This window comes from Heterodontus francisci, chromosome 19 (assembly GCF_036365525.1).
Source record: "Heterodontus francisci isolate sHetFra1 chromosome 19, sHetFra1.hap1, whole genome shotgun sequence".
Taxonomy (NCBI): Eukaryota; Metazoa; Chordata; class Chondrichthyes; order Heterodontiformes; family Heterodontidae; genus Heterodontus; species Heterodontus francisci.
Window position 1 is genome coordinate 90,042,018 of NC_090389.1, and position 24,607 is coordinate 90,066,624.

Below are 24,607 nucleotides of genomic sequence, written 5' to 3' on the forward strand. Positions count from 1 at the left end.
CCAGCGACGCCCAAATCCCATGAATGAATCAAAAAAAATATAAAAGAGACCTGGGTCTTAAGGCCTCCCTATAAAAACAAAAACAAAAGGGTTCGATACAGAGTAAAGCTCCCTCTACAGGTTGCACGTAAGCAGGTTCACGGACTCCCAGGCAGCCTGTGTTTTCTGCTGCCTGGATGAGTCTGTGTTCCACCTGTATGTAGTTTGTGAGGTTGCAGCCCCTGTTTGAGTATTTGAAGGGGCTGCTCCTCAAGTTCTGGCTGCACTTCAGCCCCACGCCCCTCATCTTTGGGCACCCGGTGCGGAGGGGCGTGGGCTGGGAGGAGGGTCTCCCCGTCTGTCTGCTCCTGGGCCTGGCCAAGGTGGCAATTCACAGGTCCAGGCTGCGGGCCGTGTAATCGTGCCCCGTGCGGGGCAGCCACCATTTTCAGCACCTGCTGCTGCTCTCGGTGGCAGGACAACAACATCCAGCCCAGTGAGCGTGGAGGGCGGGGGGCAGAATGTGTGGGTGTGGGATTGGTGGAATTGGGAATATAAAAGGAACTCGGGAGAAAAACTGACAGCAGGACTGACATTAACAGACCAAGGCAGAAAGACAGAGAGATTGGAGAGAACAGCTGAGGCAATTCCGAGTGCTGCTATTGTTTAAGAAATTAACTGTAGAATAGATCCAATTAAACAGCATTTATTAATTGTATTAAACTTAACCTACAAATCATTAAACCACCAATAGTGACTGCAAAGTACAAAGAAAAAATCACTGACAGCGACTGAGCAGATAATTGAAATGCAAATACATTTTTACATGTGACCCACACCCTGCAACTCAGCAATGACAAATCAGCAGATGAGAAAGAATTTGCAAATCATTTGATACCGAGCTCGAGCCTCCGTGAAACCTTCGAGAGATACAAACAGCCAGTTTAATTTGGGCCCAGGAGGGCAGTGATGACCACCTGTCATTGTCCTTTCCCTTTGTGGTGAGCCCTCGTCCAGTGGACATGACATGTTTGTAGACACGAGCTCTGGGGACGGAGGTTGGGAAGACAGTTATATTGAGGAGTCTTCAGATTCCAATTAGTACATTTCCTGGGCCTGTGGGAACCCCATTGGATTGGATCTAGGGTTTCAAATGTGAAAAATAAACTCTAGTAATGGAACCCCTGAATGGGTTACTAGCTACATGATGTGGCACTGAGTCACACAGAGCAGGAAGATTCCAAGTTGGAGCTTCGCTCTCTGGCTGAGTGGCAGTACATCAAAAGCAATGGTTTTAGTGCCTCTGGGCTGGGGAAGAGAATCAAACTGGGATTCAGCAATGAAACAGTCCATTGACTCCTGTTTGGGGAGGCAGCAATTGGGTGGGATTGTTCTATCCTTCTCCACTGACAGTGTGGGCACAGATAGCAGATCTGAGGGAGGAGGGGGACTCCTGAGCATACACCAGCATCTTCTGAGGGAGAGAGGGTGAGAGAGAGGGAAAGGTCGGGGTTGGTAGGGGGGGGGGTGGGGGGGGGGGCGGGGGGGAAAGAGAGGAGGGAGAGAAATTGAGTATATAAGATTAAGGGCTGATCGAATTGAGATGTTTAAGATGATTAAAGGAGTTGATAGGCTAGTTAGAGAGAAACTGTTTCCTCTGGTACGCAGAGTCCAGAACAAGGGGAAATACTCATAAAATTGGAGCCAGGCCGTTCAGGGGTGATGTCAGGAAACACTTCTTCGCACAAAGGAGAGTGGAAATCTGGAACTCTCTCCCCCAAGAGGTTGTGGATGTCAGGGGTCAACTGGAGTTTTTAAGACTGAGATGGATAAATGTTTGTTGGATAAGGGTATCAAGGGATATGGAGCAAAGGGAGGCAAATAGAGTTGAGGAAACAATGGTGGAGCAAGCTCAAGGCTGAATGGCTTCCTCTCGTGTTATGTTTTTAAATAATAATTAACTTTTGCGAATTGTAAAATGCAAAGGATTTAAACTTGAAAGATTCTTTTCCCAGATTGTAGCCAATGATCACAACAATAGTGTCGATGATGGAATTATAGGACAGTGCAGCACAGAAGGAGGCCATTCAGCTCTTTTTGAAGTGGAATCCACTTGGTTCCACTACTACCCGTATCACAGCACATTGGGTGAAGCCTTGGAAATGTGTCCACAAGTACGGCTACAGTTGTAATGCTCATTAATTGTTGGCAAATGTCCATCTGATTATTTGTTACATTTCAGAAATGGTGAGTGAGCCTCCTCAGTACTGACCCTCCGACAGTGCAGCACTCCCTCAGTACTGCACTGGGGCAAATAATCTTGCCTTCCTTTCCTACTGCCTCTCCACTAATATTCAATGGTCACTGTTTTGGTCCTCAGGTACTCATTCAAAGCTTCCTGCCCTGTGGAGTGAGAGAGAAACAGTTACTGCACAGTAAACAGGAACTAGTGTTCAGATGAGAGTGATACACCTTCATCCCAAACCCTTCTTCCACCAATCTTAGGAACAAGAAGAGGCCATTCAGCCCCTCAAGCATGTTCCGCCATTCAATTAGATTATGGCTGATCTGTATCTTAATGCCTTGGTTCCATAACCTTAGTACCCTTTCTGCCCCGAATCACTGTGGGAGAGGGATTCCAGTTGCATGGCAGTGTTGAGGGGAGGGGAATGGGATACAGCCATCCAAGTCGCTATTCATTTTGAGAACAAGAAGGGGTGAATTTCCAAGGTTGCGCCCGATTGCCCCACTTGACGTAAAGCAGCTACAGTCACTGCTTAATGAACCCCTAGTCCAGGGAATCTCCAACAGCACCTCCCAAATCTGTGACCTCTACCACCTAGAAGGACAAGGGCAGCACATACATGGGAACATCACCACCTGCAAGTTTCCCTCCAAGCCACACATCATCCTGACTTGGAACTATATCGCCGTTCCTTCACTGTCACTGGGTCAAAATCCTGGAACTCCCTTCCTAACAGCACTGTGGGTGTCCCCACCCCACATGGACTGCAGCGGTTCAAGAAGGCAGCTCACCACCACCTTCTCAAGGGCAATTAGGGATGGGCAATAAATGCTGGAGTTACCAGTGGTGGATACGTCCTGAGAATGAATATTCAGAAAGGTTACATTGTTCCTATTGCTGTTCAAATCCTTCCATAGCCTCAACCTCCCTATCTCTATAACCTCCTCCAGCCCCACAACCCTCCCTATATCTGTAACCTCCTCCAGCTCTACAACCCTCCCTATCTCTATAACCTCCTCCAGCCCCTACAACCCTCCCTATATCTGTAACCTCCTCCAGCTCTACAACCCTCCCTATCTCTGTAACCTCCTCCAGCCCCTACAACCCTCCCTATCTCTGTAACCTCCTCCAGCCCCTACAACCCTCCCTATCTCTGTAACCTCCTCCAGCCCCACAACCCCCCCATCTCTGTAACCTCCTCCAGCCCCTACAACCCTCCCTATCACTGTAACCTCCTCCAGCCCCTACAACCCTCCCTATCTCTGTAACCTCCTCCAGCCCAACAACTCTCCCTATCTCTGTAACCTCCTCCAGCCCGACAACCCTCCCTTATCTCTATAACATCCTCCAGTCCCACAACCCTCCCTATCTCTATAACCTCCTCCAGCCCCTACAACCCTCCCTATCTCTATAACCTCCTCCAGCCCCTACAACCCTCCCTATCTCTATAACCTCTTCCAGCCCCTCCAACCCTCCCTATCTCTATAACCTCCTCCAGCCCCTACAACCCTCCCTATCTCTATAACCTCCTCCAGCCCCTACAACCCTCCCTATCTCTATAAACTCCTCCAGCCCCTACAACCCTCCCTATCTCTGTAACCTCCTCCAGCTCTACAACCCTCCCTATCTCTGTAACCTCCTCCAGCCCCTACAACCCTCCCTATCTCTATAACCTCCTCCAGCCCCTACAACCCTCCCTATCTCTGTAATCTCCATCTCTACAACCCTCCCTATCTCTATATCCTCCTCCAGTCCTACAGCCCTCCCTGTCTCTGTAACCTCCTCCAGCCCCTACAACCTTCCCTATCTCTGTAACCTCCAGCCCCACAACACTCCCTATCTCTGTAACCTCCTCCAGCCCCTACAATCCTCCCTATCTCTATATCCTCCTCCAGCCCCACAACACTCCCTATCTCTGTAACCTCCTCCAGCCCTACAACCCTCCCTATCACTGTAAACTCCTCCAGCCCCACAACACTCCCTATCTCTGTAACCTCCTCCAGCCCTACAACCCTCCCTATCTCTGTAACCTCCTCCAGCCCTACAACCCTCCCTATCACTGTAACCTCCTCCAGCCCCTACAACCCTCCCTATCTCTATATCCTCTTCCAGCCCCACAACTCTCCCTACCTGTAATTTCCTCCAGCCCCTTCAACCCTCCAAGATCTCTCTGCTCCTCTAATTCTGGCCTTTTGAGCATCCCCGATTTTAATCACTCCACCATTGGTGATCATGCCTTCTGCTGCCTGGGCCCAAAGCTCTGGAATTGCCTCCCTAAACCTCTCCACCTCTCTCCTCCTTTAAGATGATCCTTAAATCTACCTCTTTGACCATCTGCCTAATGTGGCTCGGTATGAAATTTTGTTTTGATAGTGCTTGGGATGTTTTACTATGTTAAAGACACTACATCAATGCACGTTGTTGTGTTTTCTCTGGCTGAGATCAGCTAACTTCAGATAGACCGAGGGATGGAAGCTGGGAATTTGGGAGGTCTGGGTGACTCTGAGCCCTGGGGACGGCAGTTACCCACGGAGCCAGGGACTGCCTTTCATCCTCCTGTGCAGACGTCCTACCTAAATCTTTGCCAAACCCGGATTGCTTGAAGCCTCCAAATGGTGCAGCCACGTCAGTCTTGTTGTAGGTGTTGATGAAGACAGTTCCAGCCTGAAGTTTTTCACTGACATAAAGGGCTTTGCTGAGATCACGGGTGAACACACCCGAGGCCAGCCCGAACTCTGTGTCATTGGCCCGTTTCAAAACATCATCGAGATCCCTGTTAAAACAGAACAGTGGGTCAAGAGATCAATATCGCTATTAGGACAGTCATGTGGCCTCAGTCCCATAGCAAACGGTTCACATATCCTCAGGGCAAGAAGTACCTGCCAAAAAAGGTTCAACCTCCGCAGCTAAATGCACGTTAAGAACATCCTACATTATTACCTATTCTAGCGTGTGCTTTTTATAATTCTCTAAAGTCTTCCTAGGTGCAGGGGAAGTAGGGGGTTTGAGAGAACCTACCCGTTTTGGAATTTGGAGATGATCATGATGGGCCCAAAGGATTCCTCCTTCGCAATGAACATGTCATCCTGCACTTCAGTAAACACAGTCGGTTCAAAGAAAAACCCTGCAATAGAAACAACAACTCAAGGTTATTGCACACTAAATATACTGTACATGTCCTGGGAGTGTTTGATGGGACAGTGTAGAGGGAGCTTTACTCTGGATCTAATCCCGTGCTGTACATGTCCTGGGAGAGTTTGATGGGATCTTGATGTTTTCTGATCCATCAATTCCTGCCGACCCTTGGGTTAAATTTCTGCATTACCGAAACTCAACTGTCCCCTTGTTAATCTCTGAGTCTGGGGAAAGTCTTTGCTGCAACCAGTGCAAAATTATTGCCAAGCAGTTAAGACTGACAGTGTTGCATGAATGTTTAAGAGCTTGGATGAGCTTTAGCAGTGCACAAATATCTTTGCTTCTCTTCCTTTGTTCTGGAACTGAACTCTAAAACTCCTGAAGATGCTAACTCCTCGTCCAGACAGCTGCTCTTTGTTATCTCTCTCAAGTGTCACTATGTGTGAGTTCCCCCCACAACCACGAACCCCCTCCCCAAGCAACTGTAAGGCTGAAATTTGGTATTGGGCAAAACTGTGCCTGAGATTCTTTTCTAATTTCACCCCTCAAACTTTGTCTGCCTTTTTGGGATGTCGCAGCATAGCTTAGGGATGCCCATGTATCAGCCATGCTTCAGTGTGTCACACACCCTTGTGTCTGAGTTGGAACTTTGTGTGTTCAAGTCCCACTCCATAGACCTGAGCAGAAAATCCTGGCTGATACTCCCAGTGCAGTACTGAGGGAGTGCTGCACTGTGGGAGGGTCAGCTGCACTGTCGGAGTGCTGCACTGTGGGAGGGTCAGCTGCACTGTCGGAGTGCTGCACTGTGGGAGGGTCAGCTGCACTGTCGGAGTGCTGCACTGTCGGAGGGTCAGCACTGAGGGAGTGCTGCACTGTCGGAGGGTCAGCACTGAGGGAGTGCTGCACTGTCGGAGGGTCAGCACTGAGGGAGTGCTGCACTGTCGGAGGGTCAGCACTGAGGGAGTGCTGCACTGTCGGAGGGTCAGCACTGAGGGAGTGCTGCAATGTCGGAGGGTCAATACTGAGGGAGCGCTGCACTGTCGGAGGGTCAGCACCGAGGGAGCGCTGCACTGTCGGAGGGTCAGCACCGAGGGAGCGCTGCACTGTCGGAGGGTCAGCACCGAGGGAGCGCTGCACTGTCGGAGGGTCAGCACCGAGGGAGCGCTGCACTGTCGGAGGGTCAGCCCTGAGGGAGCGCTGCACTGTCGGAGGGTCAGCACCGAGGGAGCGCTGCACTGTCGGAGGGTCAGCCCTGAGGGAGCGCTGCACTGTCGGAGGGTCAGCACTGAGGGACCGGTGCACTGTTGGAGGGTCAGCACTGAGGGAGCGGTGCACTGTTGGAGGTGCTATCTTTCAGATTAGATATTTATCTCTCAATCAAAATCATTAAAACAGATGATTTGGTCATTATCACATTACCGTTTATGGGATCTTGCTTTGAACAAATTGGCTGTCGCATTTCCTACAGTGACTATACTTCAAAAAGTACTTCACTGTCTGTGAAGTGTTTTGGGAGGTCCCAAGGTTGTGAAAGGCGCTATAAAAATGCCAGTTCTTTTTCTTTCTCAGTCCACACTCGTACAGACAACAAGGGTTCTGGATATTGATATTATTTGTGTGAACATGGCACTGGGACCACTTACCTGGTCTGGGTACTTGCTTCCCTCCATAGACAAGTCTGGCCCCTTCCTTCACCCCCTTGGCACAGTACTCAATCAGCTTGTCCAGGTGGGCCTTATGGTTCTGAGGTCCATGATCCGTTGATCTGTCCAAAGGGTCACCAATTTTCATTTTCTTCACCTCTTCTACCTGGCAGCAAATTAAAAAAGGATAGAAATAAATTGCATTTATATAACACCTGAGGGGGCAGATTGGGCCTTGTTTGAACATCTCATCTGAAAGAATGCACCTCTGATAATGCAGCACTCCCTCAGTACTGCCCCTCCGACAGTGCGACACCCCCTCAATACTGACCCCCTCCAGCAGTGCAATACTCCCTCAGTGCTGCCCCTCTGGCAGTGCAGTGCTCCCTTAGTTCTGACCCTCCAAGAGTACAGCACTCCCTCAGTACTGCTCCTCCGACAGTTGTTACGACCAGGTGAGAAGGGGTCTAGGGGTTCCCTCTCAGACTTTGCCTGGTTTAACTGTAACAGGGTTTAATTTTAGAAACACCATGTTTTTAGCTCCCCCTTCAGTGAATCCTTGTTCACTGCTCCAATTGTAAGGCAAAGAAATCAAACAGGTTTCCTTAGATTTAAACAACAAAGGTAGAAGTTTATTAATCTTAAATTCTAATTCAGTTAACAACGATGAATATGCGATGTGACCACGCTGGCATGTAAACGCGAGAACATTCAGACAGAAAACGTAGGAAGAATAAAGGGGGAAGTTTGAGGCAATATCTGTTAGTTGTTTACTGTCCTTTGAGTTCAATGTGGAGTCTTTGGTTGCCAGTAAGTTCTGCTATTCATTGGGGTCCAGTTCACGCTTCAATTTGCTTGAATGTTGGAGTCTTCTCTTTTGCAGTTTACATGTCTTCCGTGGATCCGGTGGCTTGGGAGGAGGCAAGAGAGAGACAGCCAGGAGAGAGGCTTCCTTGTTCCAGCTTCAGTTGCACACTGCCTTCTGTTCCTTTCTCTGTGGCATAATTCAAAAAACCCCAGGTTGCCCAGCAGGTTAGTCATGTGACTAGCTCCTTATTTGGAACAGTCTCTCCTGTGAGGTTTGTGAATTGTATTATCTTAGCAGTTCCTTACACCTTCAATGTCTGGTGATCAAAATCCATTTGGTTAATTGGAGCGGCGAATAGTCCTTTGTCTCCACAAGCAGCGTCTCTTAGTTTGCAAATATCCACCAGTCAAAGGTCTGGTGATCTCTTTAACAAGTCATTTCTTCACTCCAGCAACAGTTTGAAATTAATGTTCATATGACAAAATTAATATGTCTCATTCTTGGCAGGTGGGGGTCTGCATAACACAGTGCAGCACTCCCTCAGTACTGACTCTCCGACAGTGCAGCACTCCCTCAGTACTGACTCTCCGACAGTGCAGCACTCCCTCAGTACTGACTCTCCGACAGTGCAGCGCTCCCTCAGTACTGACTCTCCGACAGTGCAGCACTCCCTCAGTACTGACTCTCCGACAGTGCAGCACTCCCTCAGTACTGACTCTCCGACAGTGCAGCACTCCCTCAGTACTGACCCTCCCATAGTGCAGCACTCCCTCAGTACTGACCCTCCCACAGTGCAGCACTCCCTCAGTACTGACCCTCCCACAGTGCAGCACTCCCTCAGTATTAGATTTTTGTGCTCAAATCCTGGAGTGAAACTTAGAATCCACAAATCTTTGAGTCAAGTTTGACAGAGAATTTGGTTTGAGAGGCCAATCGGCTTACTCTTGCTCTGCATTTTATGACTTAAACATGGATCAGATGCTGAATGTCCTTCAGACCTGAATGGGTAGTGACTCTAGGACTCACCACTTTGTGCAGAAACTGATCATGGATAGATTCTTCCAGGAATAGTCGTCCTGCTGCAATACAGTTCTCTCCCTTGTTGAAGAACACAGCCCCCATCGCCTAGGAAGAGATAGCAAGAGTTTAATGTAACATTTAAGGCGAGGCGGTGGTGTTGTGGTAATGTCATAGACTAGTAATAATTCAGAGCCCAGGCTAATGCTCTGGGGACATGGTCTCGAATCCCAACACTGCAGTTGGTAAAATTTGAATTGAATAAATCTGGAATTAAAAGCTCGTCTAATGGTGACCATGAAACCAATGTCAATTGTTATAAAAACCCATCTAATGTCCTTCAGGGAAGGAAATCTGCTGTCCTCACCTGGTCTGGCCTACATATAACTCCAGATCCACAGCAATGTGGTTGACTCTGAAATAAAATGCCCTCTGTAATGCCAAGCAAGCTACTCAGTTCAAGGGCAATTAGAAATGGGTAATGAATGCTGGGCTAGCCAGTGACTCTCACAAATTAATACATTTCATTATTATTTAATCTCGACATATGATGACACTAATAGAAAGCATTTATTGCCCATCCCTAGTGTCAACAACAGTGTTAGACTGGAGTCACGTGTACGTCCAAACCGGGTAAAGACAGCAGGTTAATTAATTAATTAACTTCCCTGAAGGACATTAGTGAACAAACTGGATTTTTATGACAAGCTAACAGATTCATGATCACTTTCTTCTGGTACCAAATTAACCAGATTTACTGAATTCCAATTCATAACTTGCCCTGCTGTGATTCGAGCTCATGACTAATGAATTACTAGCAGTTATTATGACAATAACCATAAAACTTCCTTATAGTCCTGTCCTGTCTGTCTCTCTTGTGTCTATGCTACTGTGACATTCCCTTCATTTCTGCAGGATCTGAGGAATTAGTGACAGAATCAGGAAGAACCCCTCGCTATGCCCTCCCCTCCACCTCCCCTCTCACCCTCCACCATGGGCCGAATGATCTCCTCCCACGTTGAATGATCCAATGATATAGAACAACCCTACACTGCGACTGGCTGATTCCAGGATCTTTACCAGTCTGTTGGGGGACATCAGTCCTTAAGAAATTTTCTCCAACTAAACTGTGGGAAGGCCAAGCATTGGCTTTGGTCCTTATCACAAACTTCAATCACGAGCCACGGACTCCATTCCTCTCCCTAGCCACTGTTTCAGTCTGACTCAGACTGTTCACAATCTCCACATCCCACCCTATATCCACTCCATCACTAAGACTCCCTACTTCCACCTCCATAACCTCGTTCGACTCCACCCCTGCCTCAGCTCATCTGCTGCTGAAACTCTTGTCCATACTTTTGTTCACTCCAGACTCGACTATTCCAAGTGGCCAGTTGCAATGAATGAACCTAGATGGTTGAGTGTCGACAGGCTGCTGAGCCTAGGCGTGCATCACAGGCCAAGCCTGACCTCACCTCATCTGACATCCACATACGCACTTTTCTAATGGAGTCACAGGGTAGTAATCCAGAACAGGAACCCTGACTGATTCTCCTTTCCTTCTCACTCTCCTTAACCTCAGCCCACCTCACCTCAGATCAGCCCAGCCTTGGGACTGAACCTGTTGTGTCCTTAGCCTGTGTGGCTGAATGCAATGCCAAGCAGTGAAATGTACCAGTCGGAGACTGGATGGAGGTGAGGGGGTTTGGGGTAGGAATGCACTGTGATTGAGGTGATTGGCTCTGTCTCCAGCCCCCATTATTCACTCAGTCTTGCTTTGTATTGGGTGTAATTTTACCCGAAGCAGCTATGCAGAATACCTACCAGGTGTCCCACCCAACATTATTCTCCACTCCCTTCAATGGAGAGTAAGATCAGACCGAGTGTAAAACCAGAGTCGCACTCGATTCTGTTTGTTTCCCACAGGTTGGGTTAGTTTAAAATTAACCTCAATAGTTTCAAATGCTTCAGAGCCCGATTTTGAGTTTCATCTCCTTACCATACGCACTGCCTTGTCTAAGTCGCAATCACTGAAGATAATGAGTGGAGATTTCCCTCCCAGCTCTAGAGAGACTTTCTTCACGTTACTCATTGCACAGCTGCACAGAGAGAAAAAATATCACAATTTACAATGTAGAGAAAGCCTGGTACAATCTTAAAATTCTCTTCCTTATTTTCAAATCTCTTCATGGCTTCACTCCTCCCGATCTCGGTCATCTCCTCCAGCCCTACAACACACCAAGATTTTTTTTATTTGTTCATAGGGTGTGAGTGTCACTGGCAAGGCCAGCATTTATTGCTCTTGAGTTGATTTGCTCTGCTGGCTGTAAAGGTTCTGAAAAGTCTTTTGGATAGCCAGACTTGACAATCCCAATGCTCCCTTGACCAGCATCCCACCCTTCATAAACTTCAGCACATCCGAAACATTGCTGCCCATAGCCACGGCCATTGGTGCAGCAATGGAAATCAGGGATGGGCAAGAGGCCAGAATTGGTGGAACACAGAGATCTCCCAACACTCAAGAAGTTCGACACCATCCAGGACAAAGCAGCCCACTTGATTGGCACCCCATCCACCACCTTCAACACTCACCCCCTCCAGCACCAGCGCAGGGTGACAGCAATGTGTACCATCTACAAGATGCACTGCAGCAACTCACCAAGCCTCCTTCGACAGCACCTTCCAAACCTGCGACCTCTACCAACTAGAAGGACAAGGGCAGCAGATGCATGGGAACACCACCACCTGCAAGTTCCCCTCCAAGTCACACACCATCCTGACTTGGAACTATATCACTGTTAATTCACTGTCTCTGGGTCAAAATCCTGGAACTCCCTTCCTAACAGCACTGTGGGTGTACCTACCCCACATGAACTGCAGTGGTTCAAGAAGGCAGCTCACCACCACCTTCTCAAGGGCAATTAGGGATGGGGAATAAATACTGGCCTTGCCAGTGATGCCCACATCCCATGAATGAATAAAAAAAAGTTTATTTCTCTCTTTAATGAAATAAAGATGAATTGCTAGTCACAACCTGTTCAGTTCCCCAGTTACCTTTTCATGATTTGTTTCCCTACTGGAGTTGACCCAGTGAAGCCAAGTTTTCTCACATCTGGATGGTCAGCTATTCTCTGTCCAATCAATGAACCTGTCAGACAGAAAATAATCTCTCACAAAGCAGAACTAAACCTCAGCAGAAGCTGATAACAACAGCAAGCATGAGGGTTAGAACTCGTTAGTGGCCCAAGGGACCTCACTTTGGGAAAGGAGGGGCTAAGAAATGTTTCTTCATGATGGGGAAGCAGGAGAAGACCTTTACAAGTATCATTTTAAATTAAAGGTGTCAGCCCTGACTCACCTTTGAGTTAGGAAGTCGTAAGCTCAAGTCCCACTCCAGAGACTTGAGCACATAATATGATAGAATTCTTCATTAAAATGGAGAGTGAGAGAGTTGATTCCGAGACTTGGGTCCTGAATCTAAATAAAGGAAACTATGAAGGTATGAGGGGCGAGTTGGCAATGATAGATTGGGGAACGTTACTAAAAGGGTTGACAGTGGATAGGCAATGGCTAGCATTTAAAAAGCGCATGGATGAATTACAACAATTGTTCATTCCTGTCTGGCGCAAAAATAAAACAGGAAGGGTGGCTCAACCGTGGCTTACAAAAGAAGTTAGGGATAGTATTAGATCCAAGGAGGAGAAATATAAAATGGCCAGAATAAGCAGCAAACCTGAGGATTGGGAGCAGTTTAGAATTCAGTAAAGGAGGACAAAGGGATTGATTAAGAAGGGGAAAATAGCGTATGAGAATAAGCTTGCAGAGAACATAAAAACTGACTGTAAAAGCTTCTTTAGATATGTGAAGAGAAAAAGATTAGTGAAGACAAATGTGGGTCCCTTACAGTCAGAAAAGGGGGAATCTATAATGGGGAACAAAGAAATGGCAGACCAATTAAATACTTACTTTGGTTCTGTCTTCACAAAGGAGGACACAAATTACCTCCCAGAAATGTTGGGGAACATAGGGTCTAGTGAGAAGGAGGAACTGTACAAAATCAGTATTAGTAGGGAAATGGTGTTAAGGAAATTGATGGGATTGAAGGCCGATAAATCCCCAGGGCCTGATAATCTACATCCCAGAGTACTTAAGGAAGTGGCTCTAGAAATAGTAGATGCATTGCTGGTCATTTTTCAAAATTCTATAGACTCTGGAACAGTTCCAACGAATTGGAGGGTAACTAATGTAACCCCACTATTTAAAAAAGGAGGTAGAGAGAAAACAGGGAATTAGTAGTAGGGAAAATGCTAGAGTCCATTCTAAAAGATGCAATAGCAGAGCACTTGGAAAACAATGACAGGATCAGACAAAGTCAACATGGATTTACGAAAGGGAAATCATGCTTGACAAATCTACTGGAATTTTTTGAGGATGTAACTAGTAGAATAGATAAGGAAGAACCAGTGGATGTGGTGTATTTGGACTTTCAGAAGGCTTTCGATAAGGTCCCACATAAGAGATTAGCGTGCAAAATTAAAGCACATGGGATTGGGGGTAAGGTACTGACAGTGATAGAGAACTGGTTGGCAGACAGCAAACAAAGAATAGGAATAAACGGATCTTTTTCCAAGTGGCAGGCAGTGACTAGTGGGGTACTGAAGGAATCAGTGCTAGGACCCCAGCTATTCACAATATATATTAATGATATAGATGAGGGAATTAAATGTAATATATCCAAGTTTGCAGACGACAAAGCTGGATGGGAGTGTGAGCTGTGAAGAGGATGCAGAGAAACTCCAGTGTGATTTAGACAGGTTGAATGAGTGGGCAAATACATGGCAGATGCAGTATAACGTGGATAAATGTGAGGTTATCCACTTTGGTGGCAAAAACAGAAAGGCAAATTATTATCTGAACGGTGATAGATTGGGAAAGGGGGAGGTGCAGTGAGACCTGGGTGTCCTTGTGCACCAGTTGCTGAAAGTAAGCATGCAGGTGCAGCAGACAGTTAAGGCAAATGGTATGTTGGCCTTCATAGCGAGAGGATTCGAGTACAGGAGCAAGGATGTCTTGCTGCAATTATACAAGGCCTTGGTGAGACCACATCTGGAGTATTGTCTGCAGTTTTAGTCTCCTTATCTGAGGAAGGATGTTCTTGCTATGGAGGGAGTGCAGTGAAGGTTCACCAGATTGATTCCCGAGATGGCAGGACCGACGTATGAAGAGAGATTGGGTCAATTAGGCTTGTATTCACTAGAGTTTAGAAGAATGAGAGGGGATAGTCATAGACTCATAGTCATAGAGAGGTACAGCACTGAAACAGGCCCTTCGGCCCACAGAGTCTGTGCTGACATCAACCTCCCATTTATACTAATCCTACATTAATCCCATATTCCCTACCACCTACCTACACTAGAGGCAATTTACAATGGCCAATTTACCTATCAACCTGCAAGTCTTTGGCAGTGGGAGGAAACCAGAGCACCCAGTGGAAACCCACGCGGTCACAGGGAGAACTTGCAAACTCCGCACAGGCAGTACCCAGAATTGAACCCGGGTCACTGGAGATGTGAGGCTGCGGTGCTAACCACTGCGCCGCCCATCTCATAGAAACCAACAAAACCAACAAAACTCTAACAGGACTGGACAGACTAGATGCAGGAAGGATGTTCCCAATGGCGGGGGAGTCCAGAACCAGGGGTCACAGTCTAAGGATAAGGGGTAAGTCATTTAGGACTGAGATGAGGAGGGATTTCTTCACCCAGAGAGTGGTGAACCTGTGGAATTCTCTACCACAGAAAGCAGTTGAGGCCCAATCATTAAATATATTCAAGACAGAGTTAGATATAGTTTGTAGGGCTAAAGGAATCAAGGGATACGGGGAGAAAGTGGGAACAGGTTACTGAGTTTTGATAATCAGCCATGCTCTTATTGAATGGCGGAACAGGCTTGAAGGGCCGAATGGCCTACTCCTGTTCCTATGTTTCAATAATCCAGGCCAACACTCCCAGTGCAGTACTAATGGGGTGCTGCACTATCAGAGATGCTGTCTTTCAGATGAGTCATTAAACCGAGGCCCCCTTCTGCCTTCTCAGCTGGATGTAAAAGATTCTACGGAATCATTTTGAAGAAGAGCAGGGGAGCTCTCCCCGGTGTCCTGGGCCAATTTTTATCCCTCAACTAACATCACTAAAAACAGATTTTCTGGTCCTTATCACCTTGCTGTTTTCTGGGATTTCGCTGTGTGCAAATTGGCTGCAGCTTTCCTTTGGAGAGGGTACAGAAGAGGTTTACCAGGATGTTGCCTGGTCTGGAGGGCATTAGCTATGAGCAGAGGTTGGATAAACTCGGATTGTTTTCACTGGAACGACAGAGGTGGAGGGGCGACATGATAGAGGTTTACAAAGTTATAAGCAGCATGGACAGAGTGGATAGTCAGAAGCTTTTTCCCAGGGTGGAAGAGTCAGTTACTAGGGGACATAGGTTTAAGGTGAGTGGGGAAAAGTTTAGAGGGGATGTGCGAGGCAAGTTCTTTACGCAGAGGGTGGTGAGTGCCTGGAACTTGTTGCCGGGGGAGGTGGTGGAAGCAGGTACGATAGAGACGTTTAAGAGGCATCTTGACAAATACATGAATAGGATGGGAATAGAGGGATACGGTCCCTGAAAGTGCAGAAGGTTTTAGTTTAGGCAGGCATCAAGATCGGTGCAGGCTTGGAGGGCCGAATGGCCTGTTCCTGTGCTGTACTGTTCTCTGTTTGTTCTTTGTTTGTTGTACATTACGAGTGACTACGTTTCTAAAAGATACTTCATTGGCTGTGAAGTGCTTTTGGATGTCCTGAGGATGTGAAAGGTGCTACAGAAATGGAATTCTTCTTACCTTATAACTCACACCTTCAACGTTAGGGTGCAAACTCAGCCAAAGGTTTCAGACTGACCTTTGACTTCTGGCCCAGAGATCATTCAAGGCTTGTTTATTTTTAACTGATTTGACTAGCTCCAAGTATCCAGGTTGTTGAGGTCTCCCATCAAATACCAAACTGCTGCCAGCCTATTGGCTGGCTTTCAGTTTGTGCCACTCTGCCAGCCTACTGGCTGGCTTTCTGTTTGTGCCACTCTGCCAGCCTACCTGCTCCTGGCAGGATGTTCACAACGCCCTTTGGGAATCCAGCCCTCGCCGTGAGCTCCGCAAATTTCAATGCCGTCAAGGGAGTCACCTGTCAGAATGAATCAGATGTTAACTGCATCAATAAAAATTCTCTGAGGTGCCTTACCCATCCTGCACACCTCATCCAGCTGCCTCACACCAGAGGCCAAATCACTGCTGCACCTATTCTGCCCACAGCCCTCACCCAGTCTCCTTACCTGGGACCCTTGCCCCAAAGCCTCACTCAGCCACGTTATTCATGAACATCACCCAGGTGCCTGATTTAGCATCCAACTGTGCTATTCCGAGATCCCACCAGGAAGAAATTCGGGGTGTGAATGGGCCTGAAACACTGATTAAGCCTGTTTATTTTGAAGGAATTAGGGAGCTTTATCAGAAAGTGTGTCAGCTATTCATCCACTCTTTGACTGAATTAAATCCCTTCAATTAAACCTACTTGGCACAGTTACCTCAGAGATAGAGAAATGGACTCGGGACCAATGTCCTTCAACACTCATGTATATGAGGTTTTACATCAAGGAGGCCGTGGGGTCCTGAGGTCTAGGTGGCTGCCCTGGTTCTCCAGGCCAGAGGTTCAAACCACTGACCTTTCTGGTCTGTATTGCTCAAGCTTTGGGGGGGTGGCAGGGGGAAGTTTCCAATTCAGTTATTCCATATCCCAAACACTGCATCAATGTTTGGATTTGACTGTCTGATGTTGGGCTCTCTATTCTTTTATAATAATAAGAATTCCACCATTTCGTTGAAAGATGAGAGGTGGCCAACTTACCTGTGCCGGTTTCAGAACCACGGTGTTCCCAGCGGCAAGGCAGGCTGCAGTCTTCCACGCCAACATCATAAGGGGATAGTTCCATGGGATCACAATGCCACACACCCTGTTTCAGTTGAAAGCCAAGAGTGTACCACGGATCAATGTCATTGTAAAAACAGTGCAATTAACCAAGCTGAGCTGCAATATCAGCTGTGGCTCTGTGGGTAGCACACCCACTTTGGAATCTGAAGAGTGTGGGTTTAAAGTCCACTCCAGAGAATTTGGTCCCATACGCTAAGCTGAAACCCCCAGTACACTCCCGAGGGAGGCTACTCCGTTGAAGGCAGTGCTGAGGAAATGCTGCCCTGTCAGAGGGACCATCTTTCAGATGGGCTGTTAAACTGACGTCGCATCAGTCTTCTCAGGTAAAAGGTCCCATGGTGTTATTTTGAAGAAGAAAATAGGAGCAGGACATTCAGCCCTTCGAGCCTGCTCCACCATGGTCATGGTGATCATCCAGCTCAGTAACCTGTTCCCGCTTTCGCCCCATACCCTTTGATCCTTTTCGCCCCAAGAGCTATATCTAACTCCTCCTTGAAAACATACAATGTTTTGGCCTCAACTGCTTTCTGTGGTAGCGAATCCCACAGGCTCACCACTGTCTGGGTGAAGAAATTTCTCCTCATCTCAGTCCTGAAAGGTTTACCCCGTATCCTTAGACTATGACCCCTGGTTCTGGACTCCCCCACCATCGGGAACATCCTTCCTGCATCTACCCTGTCAAGTCTTGTTAGAATTTTATAGGTTTCTATGAGATCCCTCACTCTTCTGAACTCCAGCGAATATAATCCTAACTGACTCAATCTCTCCTCATATGTCAGTCCTGCCATCCCAGGAATCAGTCTGGTAAACCTTCGCTGCACTCCCTCTATAGCAAGAACATGCTTCCTCAGATAAGGAGACCAAAACTGCACACAACTGCAAGGGAGTCATTCCCAGTGTCCTGGCCAATATTTATCCCTCAGCCAGCATCACTAAAACAAGTTATTTGGTTATCACACTGCTCTTTGTGGGATCTTGCTCTGCATAAATTGACTGCTACCTTTCCTACATTACAATGGTGACTACACTTCGAAAGTAATTAATTGACTGTGAAGTTCTTTGGAATGTCCTGTGGGTACCAGATAAACGCAAATCTTTCTATCTTCTGTCTTTCAGTATAGAGAGTAGGGTATGTTAGTTTTGTGGTTTATGTTATTGGACTGGTAATCCAGAGGCCTGGACTAATATTCCAGAGATCCCGAGTTCAAATCTCAGTCATGGCACTTTCAGAATTTGAATTCACTTTAATAAAAACCGGAACTAAAATTCTGACCTCAGTAAAAGTGAAGTTTATGGATTATCATTAAAAACCCATGTGGTTTATACTGGAGTCATGAATAGGCCAGACTGAGTAAACACACTTCCTTGATGGACATGAATGAACCAGTTGGGTTTTGGTTCTGTTTCATGCTCATTTTCCTGGTGTCAGGAATATGTTGAATTAACTAACAATTTGCAGAGGTAGGATTTGGAATCACAAAGACTGCTGGTATAGAGGGCAGAGTTCAAAGCTGGGAGCTTGATGTGTTCCTGATCATTATGAATGACACATTCGCTCACTATGACAATCCATTGCTACAGCCGTACGGGTGTGAAAATACACAGTTGGTCACAAATTTCTCCTCCCTGCAGAAAAATAATCAATGTACAAGTGTAAGTCAAACTCTTACCCAATTGGCTCCCTCTTAGTAAAGGCTAAATTGCGATTAGGCCGAGCTTGGTTAATGGGGATGGTGCAGCCCTACAGAGAGAGAGAGATAGCACTAGTGATTAGACAAACTGTTTTCCTTACAAACTAGTGCAGGTATACAGGTGCACAGTTGTGTGCAACAATACATGTGTGTGCACATCTACAGGTGTGTGCAGGTGAACAGGTGTGTGCAAGTATGTATGTGTGTGCAGGTGTACAGGTACATACAGGTGTCTTGCAAACCATGCGGATTCTAGTTCAGGAGCTACAGTTCAGACCGCCACAAACCTGAATCTTGTCACACCATCCAGCAAAGTAGCGGAATGTCTGGATGGACATTCCTACATGGGTTTTCAGTGCCAAAGTATAAACAGCGCCCGAGTCGATGGCTTCAATTGTTGCTAGTTCCTCCTGGTGCTGCTCCATCAGGTCTGCCAACCTACAGGATAGGAGAATTCAGATCCCCAGATACAATCAGTCCAAATTTCAATTCAGAATCACGTGAGTGCAAGGTTTTCCAAACTGCTTGGAATAATACATTTCTAACTCTTCAAATAACTGAGCCAAAGCTAATTAATGAGTCAGGTTTTCGTCCCCCCAGCATTCTCCCTACCCCTCCTCTCCCCTGGGGTACAGCTCCTCCCTTATCCTTTAGTCATGGGATCGCTTTCCATGTGTAAGTCTGGACACTGAATATTCACCTTGCTGCCCACTTCCTTCTTCACCACCCCCCCCGCCCCCCCCCCCCCCACCGAACCTGTACCCACTGACCTACATTGGCTTTGGGTCTGGCAGTGCCTCGAATTTAAATGTTTCATCCCAGTTTTCAAATCCCTCCATGGCCTCGTCCTCCCTACCTCTGTTACCTCCATCGCCACAACCCTCCAAGATCTCTGCACTCCTCCAATTCTGGTCTCTTGTGCAACCCCAACTTTAGAACATAGAACAGTACAGCACAGTACAGGCCCTACGGCCCACGATGTTGTGCTGAACCTTTAACCTACTCTAAGATCAAACTAACTACCTATCCTTCATTCTACAATCATCCATGTACCTATCCAAGAGACGCTTAAATGTCCCTAATGTATCTGCTTCTACTACCACCGCTGGCAGTGCATTCCACGCACCCACCACTCTCTGTGTAAAGAACCTACCTCTGACATCTCCCCGAAACCTTCCTCCAATCACCTTAAAATTATGCCCCCTGGTGATAGCCCTTTCCACCCTGGGAAAAAGTCTCTGGCTATCCACTCTATCTATGCCTCTTATCATCTTGTACCCCTCTATCAAGTCACCTCTCATCCTTCTTCGCTCCAATGAGAAAAGCCCTAGCTCCCTCAATCTTTCTTCGTAAGACATGCCCTCCAGTCCAGGCAGCATCCTGGTAAATCTCCTCTGCACCCTCTCTAAAGCTTCCACATCCTTCCTATAATGAGGCGACCAGAACTGAACACAATATTCCAAGTGTGGTCTAACCAGGGCTTTATAGAGCTGCAGCATAACCTCACGGCTCTTAAACTCAATCCCCCTGTTAATGAAAGCCAACACACCATACGCTTTCTTAACAACCCTATCAACTTGGGTGGCAACTTTGAGCGATCTATGGACATGGACCCCAAGATCCCTCTGTTCCTCCACACTACCAAGAATCCTGTCTTTAAGCCTGTATTCCGCATTCAAATTCGACATTCCAAAATGAATCACTTCACACTTTTCCAGGTTGAACTCCATCTGCCACTTCTCAGCCCAGCTCTGCATCCTGTCAATGTCCCGTTGCAACCTACAACAGCCTTCCACACTATCCACAACTCCAGCAACCTTCGTGTCATCGGCAAACTTGCTAACCCAGCCTTCCACTTCCTCATCCAAGTCATTTATAAAAATCACAAAGAGCAGAGGTCCCAGAACAGATCCCTGCGGAACGCCACTGGTCACCGAGCTCCATGCTGAATACTTTCCATCTACTACCACCCTCTCTCTTCTATGGGCCAGCCAATTTTGTATCCAGACAGCCAACTCCCATGCCTCCTCACTTTCTGAATGAGCCTACCATGGGGAACCTTATCAAATACCTTGCTAAAATCCATATACACCACATCCACTGCTCTTCCTTCATCAATGTGTTTTGTCACATCTTCAAAGAATTCAATAAGGCTTGTGAGGCATGACCTGCCCCTCACAAAGCCATGCTGACTGTCTCTAATCAAACCATGCTTTTCCAAATAATCATAAATCCTGTCTCTCAGAATCCTCTCCAATAATTTGCCCACTACCGACGTAAGACTGACTGGTCTATAATTCCCAGGGTTATCCCTATTCCCTTTCTTGAACAAGGGACCAACATTTGCCACCCTCCAATCATCTGCTACTACTCCGGTGGACAGTGAGGACGCAAAGATCATCGCCAAAGGCGCAGCAATCTCTTCCTCGCTTCCCGTAATATCCTTGGGTATATGCCGTCTGGCCCCGGGGACTTATCTGTCCTCATATCATTCAAAATTTCCAGCACATCCTCCCTCTTAACCTCAACCTGTTCGAGCATATCAGCCTGTTCCACACTGTCCTCACAAACGACCAGGTCCCTCTCACTAGTGAATACTGAAGCAAAGTATTCATTTAGGACCTCCCCTACCTCCTCCGACTCCAGGCACAAGTTCCCTCCACTATCCCTGATCGGCCCTACCCTCACTCTGGCCATCCTCTTGTTCCTCACATAAGTGTAGAACGCCTTGGATTTTCCTTAATCCTACCCGCCAAGACTTTTTCATGTCCCCTTCTAGCTCTCCTAAATCCATTCTTCAGTTCCTTCCTGGCTACCTTGTAACCCTCTAGAGCCCTGTCTGATCCTTGCTTCCTCAACCTTAAGTAAGCTTCCTTCTTCCTCTTGACTAGCTGTTCCACATCTCTTGTCATCCAAGGTTCCTTCACCCTACCATCCCTTCCTTGCCTCATCGGGACAAACCTATCCAGCAGTCGCAGCAAGTGCTCCCTAAACAACCTCCACATTTCTGTCGTGCATTTCCTTGAGAACGTCTGTTCCCAGTTTATGCTCCCCAGTTCCTGCCTAATAGCATTGTAATTCCCCCTCCCCCAATTAAATATTTTCCCCTCCCGTCTGCTCCTGTCCCTCTCCATGACTACAGTAAAGGTCAGGGAGTTGTGATCACTATCACTGAAATGCTCTCCCACCGAGAGATCTGCCACCTGGCCTGGTTTGTTGCCAAGCACCAAATCCAACATAGTCTCCCCTCTAGTCAGCCTATCTACATATTGAGTCAGGAAACCCTCCTGGACACACCTGACAAAAACTGCTCCATCCAAACTATTTGCACTAAGGAGGTTCCAATTAATATTAGGGAAGTTGAAGTCACCCATGACAACAACCCTGTTACTTCTGCACCTTTCCAAAATTTGCCTCCCAATCTGTTCCTCCATGTCTCTGTTGCTATTGGGGGGTCTATAGAAAAATCCCAACAAAGTGACTGCTCCTTTCCTGTTTCTGACTTCCACCCATAATGACTCAGTAGACAAACCCTCCTCGACGACCTCCCTTTCTGCAGCTGTGATACTATCCCTGATTAGCAATGCCACTCCCCCACCTCTTTTACCTCCCTCCCTATTCCTTTTGAAACATCCAAACCCCGGAACATCCAACATCCATTCCTGCCCCTGTGATATCCAAGTCTCCGTAATGACCACAACATCGTAGCTCCAAGTACTGATCCATGCTCTAAGTTCATCACCCTTATTCCTGACACTTCTTGCGTTAAAATAGACACACTTCAACCCATCATACTGGCTGCAACTTTGTCGTGTCAATTGTCTAACAGACTCTCTGCACTCGGTATCAGTCTGCCTTCAGCTGCCTTGGCCCCAAGCATTGAAACTCCCTCCCTTAACCTTTCCACCTCTCTCTCTCCTCCTTTTAAAGCTACCCTTTTGACTGAGCTTTTGATCACCTGTCCTAATATACTGTTATGAGGTACATTTTGTTTCATAACGCTCCTTGAAGCGCCTTGCAATCTGTTGCTACATTCAAGATGCTACATAAATGCAAGTTGCTGTTCCTTTGTTGTATCTAACCCCATGCTGTACCTGTCCTGGGAGTGTTTGATGGGGACAGTGTAGAGGGAGCTTTACTCTGTATCTAACCCAGTGCTGTACCTGTCCTGGGAGTGTTTGATGCGGACAGTGTAGAGGGAGCTTTACTCTGTATCTAACCCCGTTTTTTTTTTTTTTTCTTTTTTTTTTGGAGCTTTACTCTGTATCTAACCCCCCGTTTTTTTTTTTTTTAAGGTGACCTTTATACCCCAGGCCCCTTTTATATTTTTCACATCGAGGGGGCCTTTATCCCTCAGGCCCCCTTTATGTACATATTTACAGTTTTAAAATAACTTTATTAAAACAGATAAATAAACAAAAAAACTCAAATTAAAATGCCATTCTCGGCGTCGACGATGCACTCCAGTCCCTGCGGTGCCCACCGGTCGCAGAAGGCCTCAAGCGTACCGGCGGACACCGCATGCTCCTTTTCCAGGGACACCCGGGCGCGAACGTAACCGCGGAAGAGGGGCAGGCAATCGGGGAGGACGGAACCCCCGACGGCCCGCAACCTGGACCTGTGAATTGCCACCTTGGCCAGGCCCAGGAGCAGACCGACGAGGAGATCCTCCTACCGGCCCAAGCCCCTCCGCACCGGGTGCCCATAGATCAGGAGCGTGGGACTGAAGTGCAGCCAGAATTTGAGGAGCAGCCCCTTCAGATACTCAAATAGGGGCTGCAACCTCGCACACTCCCTATAAATGTGGAACACGGACTCGTCCAGGCCGCAGAAAGTACAGGTGGCCTGGGAGTCCGTGAACCTACTTAAAAGCCTATTGCACGGGACTGCTCTGTGCAGCACCCTCCACCCCAGGTCCCCAATGTAAAGGGGGAAGACTCCCGTGTAGAGAGACCTCCATCGGGGTTTTCCCTCGCCGCCAGATGGCAACGCGGACCGCCAGGGCGTGTCCGGCCGGCTGACGAGGGCGAGGAAGTGGAGAGTGTGCAGGAGCAGCCCGTACAGGAAACCCCTCCGCGCCGATTGGAATGGCACGGAGGGCATTTCCGAGAGGCGGCTCGGGTTGTGCGGGACCGGCTCCCGAGGAGGGTTTCGGGGCCTGGGCCCGATGAGCAGTTCCGGCCGAGCTGACCCCCGCTCGGCCGGGAACGCTCCGCACTCCCGAGCCCCCTCGCCACCCGCAGTGAGGGGCGTCCCGGGGGTTTCGGCTACTCCTCCGCCCGCCGGACCGTCCCCGGAGTCGGCCGCCCGGACAGCCGAGGCGCTCTCCTCCGCCGGCGGGGGAGCGCCCTGACTGGAGGCGACCATGTTCCAGACTCGGAAAAGATCCCGGTAAAAGACAGGCAACTCCCTCAGAGAGGCGCGGCTAACGGACTCCACCGGGAGCTGCGTGTCGTCTTGAAGGCAGTGACACTGGCGGAAAAAATACGTCGCCAGCGCACACCATCTGGGAGGACGCTCGACGTACAGGTATCTCTGCAGGGTCCGAAGGCGGAGAGTCGCAGCCTGGGTGCGGACGCACACCAGCGACTGACCGCCCTCCTCGATCGGGATACTCAGGACCGTGGCAGAGACCCAGTGTTTCCTCTTGCCCCAGAAGAAATCGACGAGTTTCTTCTGGATCTTGGTGGCAAATACAGGGGGCGGGGCCAAAGTGACCTACCGGTACCACAGCATGGAGGCCACCAGTTGGTTTATGACCAACGCTCGGCCCCTGTAGGAAAGCACTCGGAGCAGTCCTGTCCAGCGCCCCAGCCGAGCGGTGACTTTCGCCTCCAACTCCTGCCAGTTTGCCGGTCAGGCTTCCTCAGCGGGGCTAAGGTGGACTCCCAGATAGAGGAGGTGCGTGGCGCTCCACGCAAAAGGTGTCATGTCCTCCGGCAGGGAGTCCACCCGCCACTGACCAACCAGGAGTCCGGAATATTTCTCCCAATTGATCCTCGCGGAGGACGCGGCAGAAAAGGTCTGCTGGCAGTGGCGCATCCTCCGCAAGTCAACGGGATCTGTGATTG

At 48.1% G+C, this 24,607-nt stretch overlaps 1 protein-coding gene across 4 annotated transcripts in view; it reads right to left on the reverse strand.

Annotated features, from left to right (window-relative positions):
• Positions 1–669: 669 nt before the first annotated feature.
• The window catches only part of LOC137380298 (cytosolic 10-formyltetrahydrofolate dehydrogenase-like), a 292,525-nt gene continuing 268,587 nt past the window's right edge, over positions 670–24,607 (reverse strand). For all 4 annotated transcript variants that reach the window (XM_068052206.1, XM_068052203.1, XM_068052204.1 and 1 more), the window contains 11 exons: positions 18,824–18,974; positions 18,516–18,586; positions 16,762–16,867; positions 15,954–16,041; positions 11,882–11,975; positions 10,827–10,926; positions 8,837–8,935; positions 7,003–7,168; positions 5,243–5,348; positions 4,798–4,997; positions 670–2,382 (listed from right to left, as the gene is read on the reverse strand). In XM_068052206.1, the coding sequence (XP_067908307.1) occupies positions 2,327–2,382; positions 4,798–4,997; positions 5,243–5,348; positions 7,003–7,168; positions 8,837–8,935; positions 10,827–10,926; positions 11,882–11,975; positions 15,954–16,041; positions 16,762–16,867; positions 18,516–18,586; positions 18,824–18,974 (1,237 nt within the window). In that variant the 3' untranslated portion in view covers positions 670–2,326. The remainder of the gene's footprint in view (positions 2,383–4,797; positions 4,998–5,242; positions 5,349–7,002; positions 7,169–8,836; positions 8,936–10,826; positions 10,927–11,881; positions 11,976–15,953; positions 16,042–16,761; positions 16,868–18,515; positions 18,587–18,823; positions 18,975–24,607) is intronic.